Raw genomic sequence first — 18,433 nt, 5'->3', positions numbered from 1 at the left:
TCCCCTAAGATAAGCTGTTCACTGAAGAGAAGGGAAATGAGGCTCTGCTCACAGCAGCTATTTCCCCTCCCTCAGGCAGATAGTTAGGTGGGAAGCCTCTCATTTGGACACAGCCATGCCCCACTACATCCTCTTCAGTAATCTGTATCTATGTGACAGCCATTTCCTGCTACCTGTCCATCAGCATCACTGTGCTTCTATACCTCCTCCCTCCCTGCCTCCCCAAAAGCAGCTACTGGTCCTCCACCTCCCTTCACAGTGACAGACAACCCTACCTGCTGGTGAAATTCATTTGTGTCAGGCTGGTCTTGCTGCTCACAGGGTGAAAACCTGCCTTGTATCACTATCCTGTTGCACTTTTGGCTCAGCTACCATTTATGATCTCTATTTAGGTCAATACTGTATCTAAAGTAATGATGCTTTGGCTAGGAGCTCTTAACACTGTAGTCTGAAATGTTTTTATGAATTGAATTTGCTGGGTCCAACACTGCTTGTGAAAAAGAACCAGTTTATGAGATGTGCTCACCTCAAGACAAAGCAGGGCACAGTCCTGCTGCAGGGACTTCCACACTGCAACACAGCAACAGTTTCCATTCTCACAACTCATTAGATCAGTGCTGGTTTTTAGGTATGAGCCAGTAAGAAGCCAGAAGGAAGAACTTGCAAGGGAGTGGCAGGAAGAAACAGAGATAAGAATATTCATCCAAAGCAAAGAGGTGGAGAGGGGGACAATTTTGTTCCCTCAGTGCTGAGGACTGGCGTCAGCTCTACCCATTGCACAGCCTAACAAGCCTGAGTCCACAAGCAAGGTGGGATTTCTCTAATTTCTAAATTAGAGTAGCATTTTTAATCAGAGGGGTGTCCTGAGTTCTGCAGTAGGAAGGAACTGCTTAGACAAGAGTACCTGATGACTTCTGGAGCTGCAGGGGCAGAACGAACCCCTCTGCCAGGGCAGGAAAAAAAAGGTGCAGCTACAAGAAACATCAGGTGATTTGATACTCTCTACCCTTTAATGGCGTTAAGATAACAGTGCCAACTCCCCATGTTCTCACAAAATCTCTGTGCTGGTCTTGTGGAAGATTTGCAGTGTTCCATGAGAAGCAGGATCTGCTCTTGCAACTGGTGCTTTCCAAGGCTCCATCCCCATAGGCTCGTGCTGAGAACAGGCAGCACCATTCTGTCAGTAGGATCTCTGCTGATCCTGGATGTCCGAAGTCCAGTGCTCCAAGGCAGAGGTTGCAGCAATGTTCAGCTGCCAATCCTTTCAGATAGGCACAGTATATGCTTGGTAGCAAGTGTCCAGCTGGGTGCATACAGCTGTGCTGGCACCAAAGCATTACAGTTTGCTCTGAGCAAACTCCAGTGCAGTGGTCAGGGCTCCCTGCATGCCTTTGGCATTTCCACTGCCCTTAGCCACGATGGGAGAGCCTCCTGCCTTCCCTTCCATCTGTGTACAGACAGCCACAGCCCAGTCAGCAGCAGAGAACCCAGGGAGGCAGCTCTGGGGAAGAGACACAGGCAAGTTATTCGTACTGTGGGGCAGCCTGCAGTCTATGAATAAAGAAAGGTAACAGCATCCTCTCCTCACCCAGCCTGAGGCAGTCCTGACCCTGAGGACCACAAAGGCTGGTAACACTGTGTCTTGCCCCTGGGCAAACACAGCCTGGAGGATCCAGGGATATCTGTGCCCAGCAGAGACTGAAAGCACATCTGGTCCCAGTACAGTCATCTCAGGTCCTGCTCCTGTGTGATTAACCACCAACACTGGGCAAAACCCCAGGAAAAGTCTCCAGCAGGACCTGCTGAGCAGTGGGTGCAGCCCCCCTTGGCAGGCAGGTTCCCCTTGTCTCTATCAGGGTTCTGCTTACCTTGGACACCTGACAGGCACAGAGCACCTCACCCGAAGCCTGAGGGCTGAGCAGCAAGACTGAGGTGCCAGGAGACTTGTCACACAGCTGGTTCACTACTTTCATTAGGATCTAGGAGAGGCAGGGACAACAGAGGTCAGGCAACAGCAAAGAAGACCAGCATCCAGCAGAAAATGTGCCCAGCAACTCCCTCTTGCTGTTTGCAGCACCTGAGGTACTGTCAGGCCAACAAAGAATGTGGATTACTCACAGAGAGGGAATCAGCTGGGATAGTATCAATGATGACAGGCTGGTTGCAGTATTTTGCTAGCAAGATTTGTGCCACCTTCTCAGCCTGGAGAGAGAAAAACACAGCACTTTGAAGGGCTACAGGTGGCACAGGGTGGGCTGCATGGGGATGTATCCATGTAATATATACACAAAGGGAATGCAAGCGCTGCTCCGTGGGACAGATGGGAGATGTTTGATAGCAGAAGTCAAAGTCAGACTAGCAGCCTGAAATCTCTGTACAGCCCTCCTTCTCAAATGCAAGCAGAGATGAACCCCTGTCAAAAGTGGAATAGCAAGTGACTCATTCAGTCCCCAGCCTCTTTCCTAGACCTATACAGTGCCACATGTCTCAGGAAGGCTTCTGTGGCAAGATGCTCCTACTTTAAGAAGGGGACAATTCTTCCTGAGATATCTAAGTTAGCAGTAAGTATTTCTAATCTGCTTTTAATGTAAATTGGCAGAACACAAACACATATGGGAAGCACAGCAAAATCCACGTAGCTGGAGGAAAGACCTGTCCTGTCACTGACTGTGTAACTTTGTTAAGCCCTCTGCAAGGACCATCTCATCTTCTCCATGCATAAACAAGGAGGTGATGCCCAATGCCTATTGGTGTTGGCCTAAAATGCTGGTACGGGGCTCTCTGTTCTCACAGGCAGGGGGACATGGAAATTCTGCAGGTGCTAAAAGCCCACCCAGTCATTCTCTGCATTTTAACCAAGGGCCCCATAAACAATGGCCAGCAAAACCAACCCAACAGAGGGCCTGTGTTGCACCATGAGTGATTGTATGGGCTTTCTTCTGCCTTCTGAGACCCCAGTGACTGAGTGGCTCTGAAGTGTGACAGAGACATCAGGTCCACTGCTGTGTGCTATCAGCTGGCTGCAAGTCAGTGTGCTGCTGCCTCAGTACCTGCTGCAGCTCCAGTTTCTTGACAGCTGTGTTGGCTGTTCGCTGTAGTGCTTTCAAGATGGTCTGCAGTTCTTTTCTTTGCCACTGGGGCATTGCAGTGCTGGCCACCACCTGCAAGACAATTTGCTCTGTAAGAACATTAAACTGTACCCCTAGACATAAACTGCCAGTTCTCTGGGAGGTCAGGCTGCAGCACGGCCTCTCCCCAGACACTGCTTTAACCAGGTGATCAGGGGAGCCAGTCACTGTGCTGAGCAGCTTTCTCTTTTCAGCTGCCCATCTGCAACACAGCCACCTGGACACTGGCAAAAATCCTTGTGACCAAAGAGGCAACAGCAGGTAGCAACTTGCCCTTGCTACTGACCACGGTAAGATGTGAACCTGATAGGGAAAGAGTTATGTGTCTCATGTGCCCATGCTGGGCTTTCTGTACAGGAGTGTAACCCTTACTTTGGTCAAATGGCCCACTTCTTTGGAGAGGTTCTGCATCTCAGGAATAGAGGTGATCCTCTGCTTCATCCGTAGGGAGACAGAGTCCACTTCCATAGCCAAGCACTGGCCTACTTCCCGGGCCTGCAGAGATGGAAGGAATGCATGCTTCAAATGCAGCAACAGAAAGAGTCCACAGGGATGGAGAAAGCAGGGAGACAGCAGGGCCATGAACACTGAAGTGCTGCTCAGAATTCAGTAAGAAGACACCTACAGATGGTTTAGGAATGGCTCCTGCAAGACTCTGAAATACAACATTCCTCTCTAGATTTGCAACCAACACTAGATGGTCACACTCAGGCAGACCAAGCTGTCGAGCTTTAGGTGATATTTATGGTCAAAATTCATGTTTCCTCAAAAATTTGCAATAAAATCATCAGGATTTCATTGAGGAAAAACTGGGGAGCTCTGTAGAGCATCTTAGAAATCTTTTTCCATTAGCAAATGCAATCTTGAAACTGCTGACTGAAGAAACAAGAGAAACACCAACACTAAAAGAAACCTCATCAGCCATTGAACCATATTTCCTGAGTTTACCTATCCTGATATATCTCTTATTGTTTTTCACCGATAGTGCTACTATAAATAATTTTTAAAAAGAATGATTACAAGCTTTTTTCACCAGTGCCAATCCTTATGTTTTGGAGCATTTCCTTCCTGCCAGATCTCTGTGCCCAGGATGGTCCTGCAAGACTTTAGAGCAGGACAGCAGAGGACTGCTCTGCCTAGCTAGGATACACAACCCTTGTTCCAAGTAAATCTCTCTGCAGTTTCCCATGTCTCATTAACACTTGCACAGAGCTCCTCTCAGGGGCTCTCCAGGTCAGCACTTCCAACAAAGCGTGCAGATGTGCCCTGCAGCTTTTTGTTCTTCTGCATGAAGAAAAGCCTCTCTGGGACACAGATACACAGGGGACGGCCAGCCAAAAAGTAACAGATTTGCAGGGGTGGGCTTTGCTTTTAGTCCTTCCAATTCCAGTGACTATGAGTCACTCTCCTCTGACAGCAGCCTTAAAGGAAGAGGGAAGGCTTATGGGGCACCTGACACTTCCAAACACTCAAAGGACAGAGTGATCTCACAAACACAATAGTATGTTGTACACTTTTTATACAGAACCAGCCAGACCAGAATCACAGTTTAGCAGGAGAAAGACTAAAGACAGGAAGCAAAAGGGTTGTAAGAATGAGGCCAAAACCCTGTAATCATAAAGTGCAAATCCAGCTGTGATAGGCAGGAGGCGAAATCAATGCACCAAGAATTACACCTTAAAATACCTACTGGGGGATTGAAATTTATAGACCAGAGGCTTCCTGATATTTTGTGCAAGTTTTTATCTTGGAAAGGAGAGTCTGAAGGGAGAAATGAAGGTCAAGGAGACAGAGAACTAGGATGGGAGGGAAAGGAAGTGAACAGTGAGGTACAGAAGCAGAGCTGAGTCCAAGGCTGAAGCAGGAAGCCAGATGTGGCACAGCAGGGAGGCTCCAACCAAAGCAGTGGGGAGCTAATTGTCTATGAGGAACCTACAAAGGTTGGTCCTTCTGGCACTGCCTTGACATGGCAGAAATCTCATTTCCCTCTTTCTCACCTCTTTGGCTCGTCCCCCTGTCACTGCAATGACACGGCTAATGCCTTTGACAAGCTGGCGCTCGCTGATGATGGCCAGGTCTTCCACAGATCCTGTCTGGAGAAGGTGCCTAGAATGTCAGCAGAGAACAGGAAAGAAAGCAAGTTGCTCTTTGCAAACAGAAATCAGGAACGCTGCTTTCTTTTTCAAAAACTCTGAAGTCCAGCAGCTCTTTCCTAATCATAATCCCAGTACCTTGAATCCTTTTCCATCCCTAAAATCCTGATGGAACCTTGTCAGGCAAGAGACAGCAGAGTTGAGGCTACTCCAGAGGAACCTCTGAGCTACCTGTCCAGCAGGCTTCAGCCAAATGGTGCAGCCAAGTTCTGTCCTCCTTTCCTCTCCTTCAGCAGTGAGATGAACTGGTGTTTTTCTCCTCTACTCAGCTCCTCTACCCCACCACTCTCTTGTCAGGCCAGCTCACTGCCTGGCCAGTAGACTCCAGAAAAAGGATTGTTGTGCAGTCTTAGGACACTGACAACCTCCCTTTTCCTTCTTGTTTATTCAATGCTGGATATGAAAACTATGGTGTCTTGGGTTCTGTTACCACAAGCAATCATTCCAGACATCTTCAAAAGAATTGATCATCTCCCATGCATTTTCTTGTCCCACTACTCCCACAAGAAGATCTCATGGGTAGAAAATTGCTCATTTTCAGCTCTATCTGCTCTAAGGGCTCTAAGGCCAGGTTTTTTTTTTTTTTTTTTTTTTTTTTTTTTTATGTCAGCACTGTCCTAAGATGGATTAACTATTCTTCTACTCTCATTACTGCTAAAAGCAGAAGAGGGTGAAGATAATTAATTAAAACAATCAGAGCAGTCTCAAGTTCTCACAGCTGAATTGGAGTCTCCAGCTGGGTACCCAGCCCTTCTGTAACACCAAAGACAAAGCACCACAACCCTGGTGTGACAAGTCACACACACCTTTCCCATACTCTGCTGGTGCTCTGTGGCTTCCAGGTTGGTTTCAGACTATGAAGTAAGGAAAAATGCTGTGCATTTTGTTAAAGCTTGCTCACTCTGGAACTTCCAAAGCTTTGTAAATAGCCCATCCTGTCCTCGCAATATTTTTCCAGTGAGGAAACTTAGTTTCACAGGGACAGGGATGTGAGCTTGTAGTGATGTTTCTACCTCAGCCACCAGTGCCCACACACATGCCTTCTGGCTGCAAGCAAAAGTCACTTACGTCCCACAGCAGAGCTCCACAGAGGTCTGCATTGCAGCCTTGGAGTCACAGGTCAGCACATTCTCCACAGGGACCCCCAGGGACACTATCCTCACTGGATCTGGATAGCCCTGACAGAGGAGACAGGGATCAGCAGCTAACAACATGGCTGTTCAGGGCCACTTACAGACTAACTACACAGCTTCAGGTGTCTGCCTCATTTTCCCCCTATTCTAGAGGAGCCCCTGAGTCAGGGGTGGCACTGCTTCTCCCCCACAACCAGCCACCAGTGGGAGAAAGAAACAGTTGGTGACACAACAGGCTTTTGATCCACAGGCATAAACAGAAAGCCTGTGCATCACCAGTCTTCATGTTTTACAACAGTGTCCTGAGACCTCATCTCTGTCCTATTTTCCCATCTGAGTTTTGGGAGACAATTCCCTTGCAGAAAGATGTCGTGTCAACATCTCGTGTCCCAGACTATTCCTGCTGAAGAGAAGGCTCATGAAGATGTGTGCTGCCATCCTGTCATACCTCATCCACTGCACGGAGTCCCTGAACTCTTCTTGCCAGTGTGAGGGGCACTTCAGCCATATGCACCACCTCATTTTTCTGGATCAGGTCCTGGACCACTTGCTCCACTTGCTGCAGCTGCTCCACAGTCACATGGCCCTGAAGAAGCAAATCAGCCACACTCAGGAGAAGCCTCCTGAGAGGTACACAATGAAGGAGGGAGATCTGGGGCATAGCTGAGATGACTCAGCTTGGGCACACCACTCTTCCCCTACATCTCATCTTCTCTGCTTGTAAAAGGGAACTGTGAACATCATGGCCCTCCCACCTTCTCCTCCCATGAGAGATAAGGATTTTTGATGCAAGAGCATCAGCCAAAGTCTTCAAAAGAGATACTAGAATGAATGACAGGTTACCAGGGCCAGCATTCAGCCTGACCCAAAGCTTCACAAATACTCTCACCTGAATGTCCTGTACAGACATCAGATACATGCCACAGCCAAGCACCATCTCTCAGAGACTCCTTTACACTATTTTGTGTCAGTCCCATGGCCACTGGCCTTGCTAAGTCCTTTCCCTTCTGACCCCCATTCATCCCCTCAGCAAGCCCTGCTCAGGGTCAAATCAATGCCAATGGACACAGTCACATCCAGAGGACCAAGCTTCATTACTCAGATAAAACGTGACTTGTCTCTAAAGGAGCGATTATGGGGAGAGGGGACAAATCCCTGGAGAGAAGAGCTGTACTGGAATGCTGGTAGTGCTGAGAACCAGGGGACTGGATTTCAGAGTCACCTTAGTGTCAAAGTCAAAACGCAGCCGCTCTGCTGTCACGTGGGAGCCCCGCTGCTCGGTGCTGTCACCCAGGACGCGCCGGAGCGCGAAGTTCAGCAGGTGAGTGGCGGTGTGGTTCGTCATGCAGGCCAGGCGCTGCGCCTGAAAGCACACACCACCATTAGCAGGGACTGCTGGCTCTCCTCAGCTCAGGGGAGCAGGGGATGGAATGAAAGAAAAGGCTCCTAACCCCTCCTATCAGGGGATAGGAGAAGATGGAGGAAAACCAACAGGCAGTACAGCTGTCAGATGAGTTATGTGACAGGGCAGATCTAACTCCTTTCTCCATGGGATCATCTTTGTAAAACAGTAAAGGGTAAGCTGGAGACTTTTTGACAAACCAATGGTGTTGGAATGCTGGGGGACAAAAGACAGATGATGGACTTTGAACCTGGTTAACATAAGAGATCTGATAACAGGATGCCTTGGCAAAAACAAACAGAACCTTGAAAATTAGACCTAGATTGCAAGAAGATTAAATCAAACAGGTTTACTGGAAAAAGAAAATCCTATTAAACTCTGCAAGCAAGAGATGTTGTTACATGCACAAGTTTGTCTATGTGATTTTAACCTAATCACTGCAAAACACATTACTAGTCTCCCTGAAATAGTATATAAGCACTTGTATCCCACAATAAAATTGGATTCTGATCACCGAGTCAGTCTCCCCATCTCTCTCCATCGCCAACACAATGGTTCACAAAGATTACAGTCAGCTGTGGTATCTCCTTCCCACTGCACACTATGATGAAGAACAGTCTCAAGAATACAAGGGACAAAGATCTGCTGTGCCTGGGTTACTCAGGACATCACAAGGAAAAGGTTAAGAGCACTCAGTCATCACCTCATCCACAAAGAGCTGCACTTGGTCACCAGCACGCAGGGTCTCCACAGCAGTGACCTCATGGATCACGTAGCCACCACAGAGATGAACTGACTCTACAGGGAAGAGTACATCCTGAGCAAAGAGACAGAAAAATGAGTTAGGACATAAGGAAGATCCAAATATCTGTGCTATGTACCTGCTTGACCCTACTGGGAAACACAATTCCCACCGATCCCTTAAAGACAGGGATGGGGTGGGAAAAGCAGAGAGAAGCTTACTGCAAACATAACCAAGGTGTCTCAGACCTCACCTGTACCCAGCCACTCACTACACAGTATGCTGAGGCTGCCAGCTTGCAGTGGAGGGGCAGTAACACCATCTAGGCTGACAAATTTTCTTAACAACTATGCTCATCTGTGAGAAAATGAACAGCATCTCCCAAGGCATGTCTGTGGCATCCAAGGTACCATTTCTGCCTCACTGGGATGGCAACAAAACTGGACCACCACTATATCTTGGGGAGAACTGCTGAGCAAGGCACTGTAACCCTCTGCAAGGCTAAAAAGGCCCAGGGGTGATTATCAAGACCAGGAAATGGGGAAAGGAGAAAATTCTGCACTCTGTGTAACTTCCCAGGACAGGGTCAAAGCTCTCCCTTTCGCAAGGCTGAAGGAACATGCTGCAGAAGTGGAGGTCCTCCCTGATGCTCTTGGGAGGAAGAAGAGTTTTTGCACTGGGTCTCAGGTTGGGCAGCACTTGCAGCTGTCCAGGACTGACCAGAGAGAAGTTACTCAGTTCACAGACTCTCTTATCTATGTTTGCCCTTCTCTCAGCATTACAACCCAGCTGGCAAGAACACAGGACACTGAAGGAAGACCTGAGAAGGAAGAGACTTCAGTCTTCCTCAGCAAGATGAAATTGCAAAGGGCTGTAAGAGACAATCAGAGCAGCAAGAATGCCCTTGTGAAGTTACTGCTGATTCTGCCTTACCCCACCAACTCTGATGCTATGCCAAGGGAACTGTCAAAGAGTCAGCAGCTTGCAAATTAACACAGCAGAACAACCCATCACTTGGAGAATTCTGCCTGGCCTCAGAAGCCATGGCAGCCTTGGGTTAGGCAGCAAAGGGCCTTACCTGCTGTCCTAAACGTATCATGTAGCCTCGGTCAGAGTCTTGCCCTCCCTGCTGTGCATAGAAGTTAGTCCTGTCCAAGATGACACCACAGCGCTGCCCTGCCCCAACCTCCTTCTGGAGACACTGGTCTCTGTACAGCATCAGCACAGTGGCCTGGCACGGGCTGAACTCTGTCAGGGGAAGAAGACAGCAGCAGTTAGTGCACACAGCCTGTCAGATTGCAACAGGAAAGGAGGGATCACTTCCCTGTGCCAACCCTGCCAACACCTGGCTACACTGAAAGCTGGCACTCTGCCTTGGTAGGAGAGGAACAGCTACTGGCAGAAGAGACAAAGGACTGGAACTAAGTCACCCCTCACTCTCCTAATGACAGAGTAGCAGCTAAGCAGGCAGGGACACCCAATCCAGCTCCACATGAGCTTGGCAAAAGAAAATGTGACACAGACACATCTGCATCTTGCTACACTGCAAGCTTGGCAAACCTGACTGACTCTGAAGATGCTGTGGATAGGGGACAGCAGGGATGTCATGTTCCTGGGTGCAGAAAGCTTCTACCATGCTTTCCTGTAGGCTCCTTGAACCCAGATTTGGGCACTATGGACAAGTGGACCATGAGGTGGGTGTGCAATTGGCTGGGCAGAGGGCCCCAGCGAGAATTGCTCAGTAGTTCAATGTTCAACTGATATTCAGCTACTGGCAGAGCTACTTGGTGGCTGATTTAAGAGACAACACCACTTCACATCTTCAATGACTATCCGTGACAAAATGGGATGTACCCATATCCCACTAAATAGGCAGGGACTGGCTGATACATTGAAGAACTGGACTGTTTTTTGAAGGCATCTGACCAGTCTACAGAAACAAACTGACAGAAAATCTGAGGTTCTCAGGAGCTAGCTGAACACAAGCCAGCAGGGTGCCCTTGCAGCAAGGAAGGCTGCCTGCCTGCTGAGCTGTATGAACACAAACACAGCTAGCAGTCAAAGAAAGAGGTTATTCATCCCTATTTAGCATTTGGGAGACTACATCAAAAGTACAGGAAATTCTGGCTGTATGTAAAGAAAAAAACCTTTACACACTAAGAGTGATAAAGAACAGGGAACGGATAGGCTGTGAGATTTTTGTCCCTGAAGATAGTGAAAACTTAAATGGACAAAGCTCTGAGCAATGTGATCCAACTGGGAAACTGATATTACTTTTAATAAGAAATTGGACATCCAGAGATCCCTTTCAACCCAAATTATTCCATGACTCAGAAGGAGAAGGTGGGACAGCTCTAGTTTGGGGATTTGCACCAATGTCACAATGCTAGGCTTTTTTCCTCTGTTGTGCTCTTGCTGTAGTATATACAGCTTGAATTGCCTCCCTTTCTGCTTAGCGTGGGCTGTCACCAGCACACTGGGTAACAGGGAGTTGGCTGTACACAGCCTTCTCTAATTGTCTGTGACAGCCACACCACCTCTTGCTCCCTGTGGCTTATCTTGATGCCTTCCCTGGAGCATCAGCAGCCTCAGTCACCCTCGGTGACAAAGAGCCTGCGCTGGCACCTAGCGGCCTGCCAGGGAAACAGCCAGGGCACGGTTCCACACAGCCACCTAAAACCCTTGCGTAACCATCCTTCTTTCTCCCGAGCACACACCCAGGAGCCTAATTGCTGGAGACAGACTTATCTCTAGAAGAAATCAACAGTCTCTGTTTCACCACTGTACCCAGTGGTGACAACCCAGAGCTCAGCCCGGAGCCTTCTTAGGGACATGCCAACAGCACTAAGAAAAGCACCCTGTTTGGGATCTGGTACAGGGGTAGGGAACAGATGTGGCAGCAAGGTGGACAGGTTTGGAGCACAAAGTACACGTTGTGCATGCATGGGGTTAGGCAGCAAAAGCAGCCACGCGAGGGACTCCAGCAGGGCTTGCTGTGCAGGCGGGCCGGGCACTCACCGTAGTGGCCGTGCTGCCCCAGGGTGTAGGCGTACTTGGGAGAGTCATCCGTGGCAGGCACCTTGCTGCCCTGCAGCCGAGCCAGCGAGTGCACATCCAGGGGGGCGTTTGTGCTCCCTGGCTGTCCTGCCTGTGGGCCACCAGCCTTCCGCTGCAGCAGAGCAAAGGCACAGTTAGATGGGAGATCCCTGGGGGCAAGCAAACAGGTCACTGGAGCTGTAAGGCTAGGAATGGCTTCTTCCACCTCCATGGCTTGTTCAGGTCCAGGCTGGTGTAGGCTACTGCTAACTAACCCCATCCCTTCAAACCTCACAAGCACTGAATACCATTCTGTGCTAGCCTTGAGCCAGGCCATACCAACTGCTAACACATCCCAGCTGGCACAGCCTGCTGTGTAGCTGTGAAGCTTCCAAGCCATTAAAGCTCAGGAGAGCAAGGCCTCAAGCCAATTACTGCACTAGGGAGTGGTGGTGGTGGGTGGGCAGTGCAAGTATTTCAGCACTACAGAGATCATGGAGATTCTGTAAACTCTTCATAAATAATTTGCTGCTTCAGCTCTAAGCTGGTTCTACTTTGCGTGAGAAGTTAGACTACATGACTAACAGAGGACTGTCCTAACCTATATAAATATTTCATAACCTTCACTCCAGCATCATAAAATACCTGAAGAAAAATCACCAACGAATACTTCAGTTCCACATTCAGAAACAAGGGGATTGTGATGACACTGCTATTTCAGACTCACTTCCCCTTCAGGGAGAAGTCATGTAGCCCTGTGGTGCTCTGAAGAGCCTCAGCAGTGAAAGGGATCCTGCTTCCACATTCACAGGAGACTGGTAAGGCTTTGAATTATTCTGACAAGGCAGGTCTCCCTCTTACCTTCGCATCTTCCAAAACAAGTTCATTAAAAGCAGCTGAATCCAAACTGATTCCCTTCTCTTCAAGCATCAAGTCAATCAAATCAAGAGGGAATCCCAAACTCCCATAGAGAGACCAGGCTACTTCAGCTGTAAGACAAAAAGAAGGTCAACAACTCTGTGAGAACACAGAAAGCAAAGGCATCTCAAGATTTGTCTGGATGGGACCAATCTAGTGTGTGCTTTGGTAACTGGATCCACCTGTATTGTGTGCAACTGCACAGTTAATAGGGAACAGAAGCCTTGGAGTTCTTGCATGGGACTGAGTATTAATAATGCTCCACAGCTCCCTTCCTGCTAAAATTCAGTGCAGCACATCTACACAGGCAGCTGCACTGGTTGGGTCCTGTGCTACTCCTCTCAGCTGTGTCCTACAATGACTTCATTGATCAGTCAGTAAAACAGCAAGGGAATGTTTCTAACTTGCCTGGTACCTAGTTTGTTGTGAGTACAAAGTACTAGAAATCAACTGCAATTTGGAGAAACGAACATCTGCTCCTCTGTCTGGGGCTTAAGTGTCACAGAAAATGCAGGGGAGGCAAAGATCCACCAGTTTTGACTGCAATGCTTGTGAGGACCTGGAACAAACTGTCTCTAAGTGCAGCTTGTCAGAGGAGGGACACTCACCTGGGAAATTTGTGGAGGGCTCCATCTGCTGCACTGTGCGCTCGATGATGCGCCTCCCACGCTCCAGGGAGGACAGAAATGCAGCCTCGTTCTCATTGATGATATCCTTGATCTGCCCAAGGATCAGAAGGGTTACCCACATTTCAGGGAGTTCCCCAGCTCAGCTCAGCCCTGCTCAGTCAGCTCAAAGCATATCACCAGCCTTTTTGTTCTGCACGTATCCATCACAACATGGCTCTGATGCATTATTGAACAGTGCCAAAGTCATTGTGTCTCCTGTCACCACTCCTGTCAAAGAAATATTGACCATCCACGTGGGGAAAGCTTTAGGCTGACAAATGTTCCCTATTGGGCATTCATATCTGTGACCCAATTACAACTGTATGTCTGGAACAGCCAGAGAAGTTGCTGTCAGTGGAAGCAAGCTGGGACTAGCCTTAAATCATCGCTCCATTTTAGGCAAAGGGTACCCGGGCGAGGACAGGCTGTACTTGCACTCAACCAAAAAAGCCACTGTAGCTTTTTTAGAGCAGCAGCCACCTTACACAGCACATGCAGTCCCTGGTAGGGACCTAGTGGACCATATGGAAATCTGCCACAGATGCTTGTGCCCAGAACATCTCAGTCCACCCACGAGAACATGGCTGCGGAGGAGGCTACGCAAACTCCTCCAGCTAAATCCAGGGAGGATGATTTCTGGGCTTGAGAGCAGTGCCTCACAAAGATAATGAGACAAGGGGATTCTACATTGCTCACCTGGTTGGCATTCCTTGTCAGCTCTGGATAAGCATCTCCCTGTGGAAGTGAGCCTCAGTTAGTGATAATATCTTCAGCATCTTCCTTGGGGGATCTTGCAGCATGTCACAACATTATAGAGGTTACTTGCATACACTTACACACACTTGTGCTGACTGTACCAATGATGACACTAGGCCCCCTCCCTCCCATCACAAGTGATATGGGGAGAAGAGGTTTTTAATACTGGAATGCATAGCATCAGGTACACTTTCCTGGAGCTCCTTCCCATCCAAGACTGACTCCTGACAGTGTGCAGAAAATGGACATGGGGTTGAATAGGATGTGTGATGACCTTTTTTCCCCCAAGACAACAGTTTTACTCACCAGCACTTCCACTACAGTAGGCACCAGGGAGGCCAGGAGCCCAGGTGGCGCCTGTAGAACTTCAGAGCAAAAGCGCACAGCCCTGCGCAGGATCCGACGCAGCACCAGTCTGAAAACAGAGCAGGATTCCTCAGGCAGCCTTGTGAGCATCCCTGCCCAGCTGCCACATCCAGCATCCCCCAGCTCATCTGGTCTGATTCATCAGCACAGGCCAGCTGCTCCCAACACTCAACACCCATCCAAGGGGAAGTCTGCAGATTGGCATCCCTTCCCAGCTCTCATCTTCCTGTCTCCCCAAAAGCCCACGTACTCCCTATCTGGGGCCCACACCAGAACTTCTTCCCTGGCTGTTCATATTCCTTTCTAGACCTAACTTCCTCCACCCCCTGCCATTTCCTTATGTCCTTACTCTGCTCCAGAGAAGCCTGGGTAGATGCCATCAGTGATGCACACGCACAGGGTGCGCACGTGATCTGCCACCACGCGGTAGGCCATGTTCACACGCCCAACATCAGCATTCCCGACCAAACCTTGGTATCTGGGTGCCCTGCAGCCCTAAAAGAGAAAGTAGGGAGACAAATTATCAGACAGTAGTGGCTGCAGAAGAAGTTCCAATGCTAGAGGCAGCCAGCTACCCCTGACATCATGTTTTTCAACTACCTCTGAACCTCGTGCACCTACGATGTACTCATTAAATCCTTCCACAGCACTACAGACCAAGGCTTCTGTACCCAACACAGGTCAGCCAATGCCCTGGAACTGAGAAACTTAAGATACTTTGAGGGAAAAACGAATCAGCAGTGCTGATATTCCAGCAGATTTCAAAGCTGGAATTCTCCCTTTTTTCTAGAACACTGCATTAGACCTGGCAGGACATAACCTCCTGTCTCAAGATACTGCTCAGTACCCAGCAAACAGTCTGCGTTCAAGGAGCTTTTGTTGAGCTGTGACTCTGAGCAGAAGCACCATCACCTTGTGAATGGTATCCAAGATGGGAGTGAAGAGATCTGTGTCATAGTTGGAACGTTTGTTCTGCAGAACTGTCACCAGCCTTTCCAGACCCATTCCTGTATCCACATGGTGCTGCGGCAAGGGAAGGAGATTCCCCTCCACCTCTCTGTCAGCCAGGCAGGAAAAATAAAAGGCAAAAGAGAAGCAAGGATCAGTTCATGGGCAAAAATAAGGAACAAGTGAATCAAAGAGAATTAGGGGAAACGATAGGGGATGGAAACAGGGGGTGACCCAGCATAAGGAAGCTCAGGCACAAGAGTTACAGCAGCATGCCTTGGCCCTGTCAGGTAGCCAGGATCTGACCATCACATAGTCAGGATAGGCTACAATGTAAGGAAAAAGGCCTCCTCCTCCAGGCTGCTGCAGACCTCAAGAGACCTCTGGAATGCAGCATTAAGGGAGAATAGGCAGTGAAGGTTGAAGAAGACAGAGAAATAAAGCAAAGGGGACCAAGAGCCACGCTGGACAAATCTCCATAGCTTCTCTCTTGCTCCTGGTATTGCCACCTTCTGGAAAACAGTGATAAGTCTGAGAATATACACCTGATTTTGGAGTCAGGCTAGGGGGAAAGGCTCTGGAGTTGAGATGAGATGTTTGGTACCTGCTGTACTGCATGAAAACTAAGTTCCAGATCTCCACTACATCGGGGCTGCCCTGGTTCACCAGTGCTGCAGCATTTCTGCCACCACCCACGTGGTCATAGTGGATCTCCGTGCAGGGACCACAGGGACCTGTGTCCCCCATCTCCCAGAAGTTATCCTTCAATGGGAAAGGAAGAACGTGACTGGCAGGAACCCTGGAAAGGCAAATAACAGAGATGGCAGTGCCGAGGCATACACACAAACCACACAGCAGCCTAGATCATAGAGAAAGCTGAAAGAAAGGAATCCTTTCTTCCTACTACAGACTCAATAAGCAAACACAGCAGAATTCCTCTGCTTCTCTACTTCCTTCTGTTCACACAGAATTACACTCCTTAGCAAGATTAGTGAGCCAAACCATACAGGACCCTAGTCTCAGCCCAGAACGACAGGCAAACACAGCCTGGCCCCTGATGACCAAGACAGGCTCTCCACTGGGTCTGTGGAGCACCCTGCTCTTGGGGCAGAGGCAAGACCTGAACACCATCAGTGGCACAGAGCTGGCTGCCTTGGGTTCAACGCCTACATACAGCTGGAACAAGCTCCCAAAGCACAGCAGTGCTCTCTGCAATGGCTGCACCCTCTCATGAAGCAGCCATTGCCTGCTTTCAGAGAACGTACTCTCGTGATGGAGAGGAAGCAAAGGACTGGAGATCCTGTACATACTTCATCCAGGCCCTGTGCCAGTTTTAGGCACATACCCACCCTCACCGACACTGTCTGAGAATGAACCAGAAGTTCAAGAGACCCAGTGAGCTCAGAGCCCAGCTGACTTTGAACAGCCCAAAGAAACCAGAAACAAAATGGGTTTAAAACACACTCTCTGGCCCCTACAACTGATCAACTAAAGAGCAAATGCAGAACTGTAGAAAGTGAGATGTCAGAACCTGTTCTGTGACACACTTACCCCAGGCGGAGCCACACGTCCCTGCACTCCTCATCTGCGCTCAGCCCCAGCGAGGGGTCTCCCCCAAAGTAGGTGACGTAGAGACGATCTCTGGGGATCTCATAAACCTCTGTCAAGAGCTCCCAGGCCATGCTACATGCCTCCTCCTGAGCAGGTGGGGAACATAAATGAAGCACAGTAATTCAGGAAGGGTCTTTAAAATGGGAGTTGAACAACAAACAAGTTAATTTCAACCACTTCTCTCCCTTGCTAATTTTCAGGTGTATTGCAAAGGGCAGGATGAAGGTCAGGAGAGTGAGACAGCTCACTGCTGCCAGTGGAAAATGGACATTCCTAAAATGTTGTGAGACCTTCAGCATGGTGTGCATCTTTGTGCTTACTGGCAGAGTTACATGGATTATTTTCTTTCCAAAGAAAAAAATGTATTCGCCACCTAAAAAACCTAGCATCCTTTATTCTTCTTCCCTTTTCAAACTTTCTAGTACTAAGCATCAAATGAACTGGTAACCTCTTTTCACTATATTAAGTGGTCAACACTGGCATTCTCACAGAAAACTTTGATTTTTACATGTTGGTCACAGCTTTGGCAGGCTGAGAGCTTTGAGAGTCTGCAGGACACATTCAGTGACAGAGCCCATGAGTTGACCACCTCTGTTGCAGGCCACAGAGCTCCCAGGAATTAATATGGATCTTACCAAAACGTCTTCTGCACGCAGTCCTATGGCACTAAGCACAGCTCCGAAAGGCAGGCTATGTTTTCCCCTACAAAGGGTGCACTCCTATCACCTCACCTTAAAGTAATCCCCAAAGGACCAGTTTCCCAGCATCTCGAAGAAGGTGTGATGGTAAGTATCTCGGCCCACATCCTCCAGGTCGTTGTGCTTCCCTCCCGCACGCACACACTTCTGGCTGTTCACCACGCGCCGGTGCTGGGCCAGCTCGCTCCGGGGGTGCACCGTGCCCAGGAAAATGGGCTTGAACTGCAAATGAGAGACACCCGCTGTGGACAGATGCCACCCAGGGCAGGGACCTTGCGCCCGGGGCTCCTGGGCGGGCTGGAAGGGACCAGTGGATCATCTGGTCCAACCTCCCTGCTTAAGCAAGTTCGTTCTAGAACACACGGCACAGGATTGTGTTCAGATGGTTCTTAAGCATGGCCAGCGAGGGAGACTCCCACAGCACCACGAGAGGCGCCCGGGAGGACGGCGGTGCGGGCAGCCCAAAGCAACGCCGGACATCTCCGTGGCAGGGGCACCCCCAGGCGGGCCGCGCTCCTCTGAGACAAGGAAGCGCCAGTGAGCCGGAGGAGGGGAGCGGGGAGCGGGGAGAGCACCTGGTTCATGCCCGCGTTGACAAAGAGGAGGCGCGGATCGCCGCGGGGCCGCACGGGGGCCGAGGGCAGGCGGCGGTGGCCGTGGCGCTCCTCGAAGAAGCGCAGGAAGGCGGCGCGGATCTGCCCCGCCGAGGGGCAGGCGGCACCGCCGCGCGGGGGCTGCAGCGCCAGCGCCACGGCACCTCCAGCAGCAGCCGCCGCCGCAGCCGGGCGGCAGCAGCCATGGTGCCCCACGGCGGATGGCAGCGCCGGGGCGCCCGGAAGGGGCGGTGCGAGGCGAAGGCGGGACACGGAGGAAC

The 18,433-nt window shown here is 49.7% G+C and overlaps 2 protein-coding genes across 2 annotated transcripts in view; one reads left to right on the top strand and one right to left on the bottom strand.

Moving 5' to 3' along the window:
* The window catches only part of RNF8 (ring finger protein 8), a 55,727-nt gene that overhangs the window by 24,404 nt on the left and 12,890 nt on the right, over positions 1-18,433 (top strand). The window lies entirely within an intron of this gene.
* AARS2 (alanyl-tRNA synthetase 2, mitochondrial) lies at positions 984-18,358 on the bottom strand. The gene is given in 23 exon segments (XM_036379610.2): positions 984-1,501; positions 1,869-1,979; positions 2,119-2,202; positions 3,051-3,161; positions 3,501-3,623; positions 5,126-5,234; positions 6,350-6,459; positions 6,863-7,000; positions 7,637-7,777; positions 8,520-8,633; positions 9,637-9,806; positions 11,577-11,727; positions 12,456-12,583; positions 13,121-13,232; positions 13,877-13,915; positions 14,243-14,351; positions 14,652-14,797; positions 15,215-15,359; positions 15,855-16,049; positions 16,802-16,947; positions 17,593-17,781; positions 18,135-18,293; positions 18,296-18,358. Coding segments are annotated over 23 exon segments (2,958 nt in total). The 3' UTR covers positions 984-1,336.

Source organism: Molothrus ater, chromosome 3, assembly GCF_012460135.2.
Source record: "Molothrus ater isolate BHLD 08-10-18 breed brown headed cowbird chromosome 3, BPBGC_Mater_1.1, whole genome shotgun sequence".
Taxonomy (NCBI): domain Eukaryota; kingdom Metazoa; phylum Chordata; class Aves; order Passeriformes; family Icteridae; genus Molothrus; species Molothrus ater.
The sequence above is the reverse complement of the archived record's forward strand: the minus strand, read 5'-3'. Positions and strand labels throughout refer to the sequence as shown.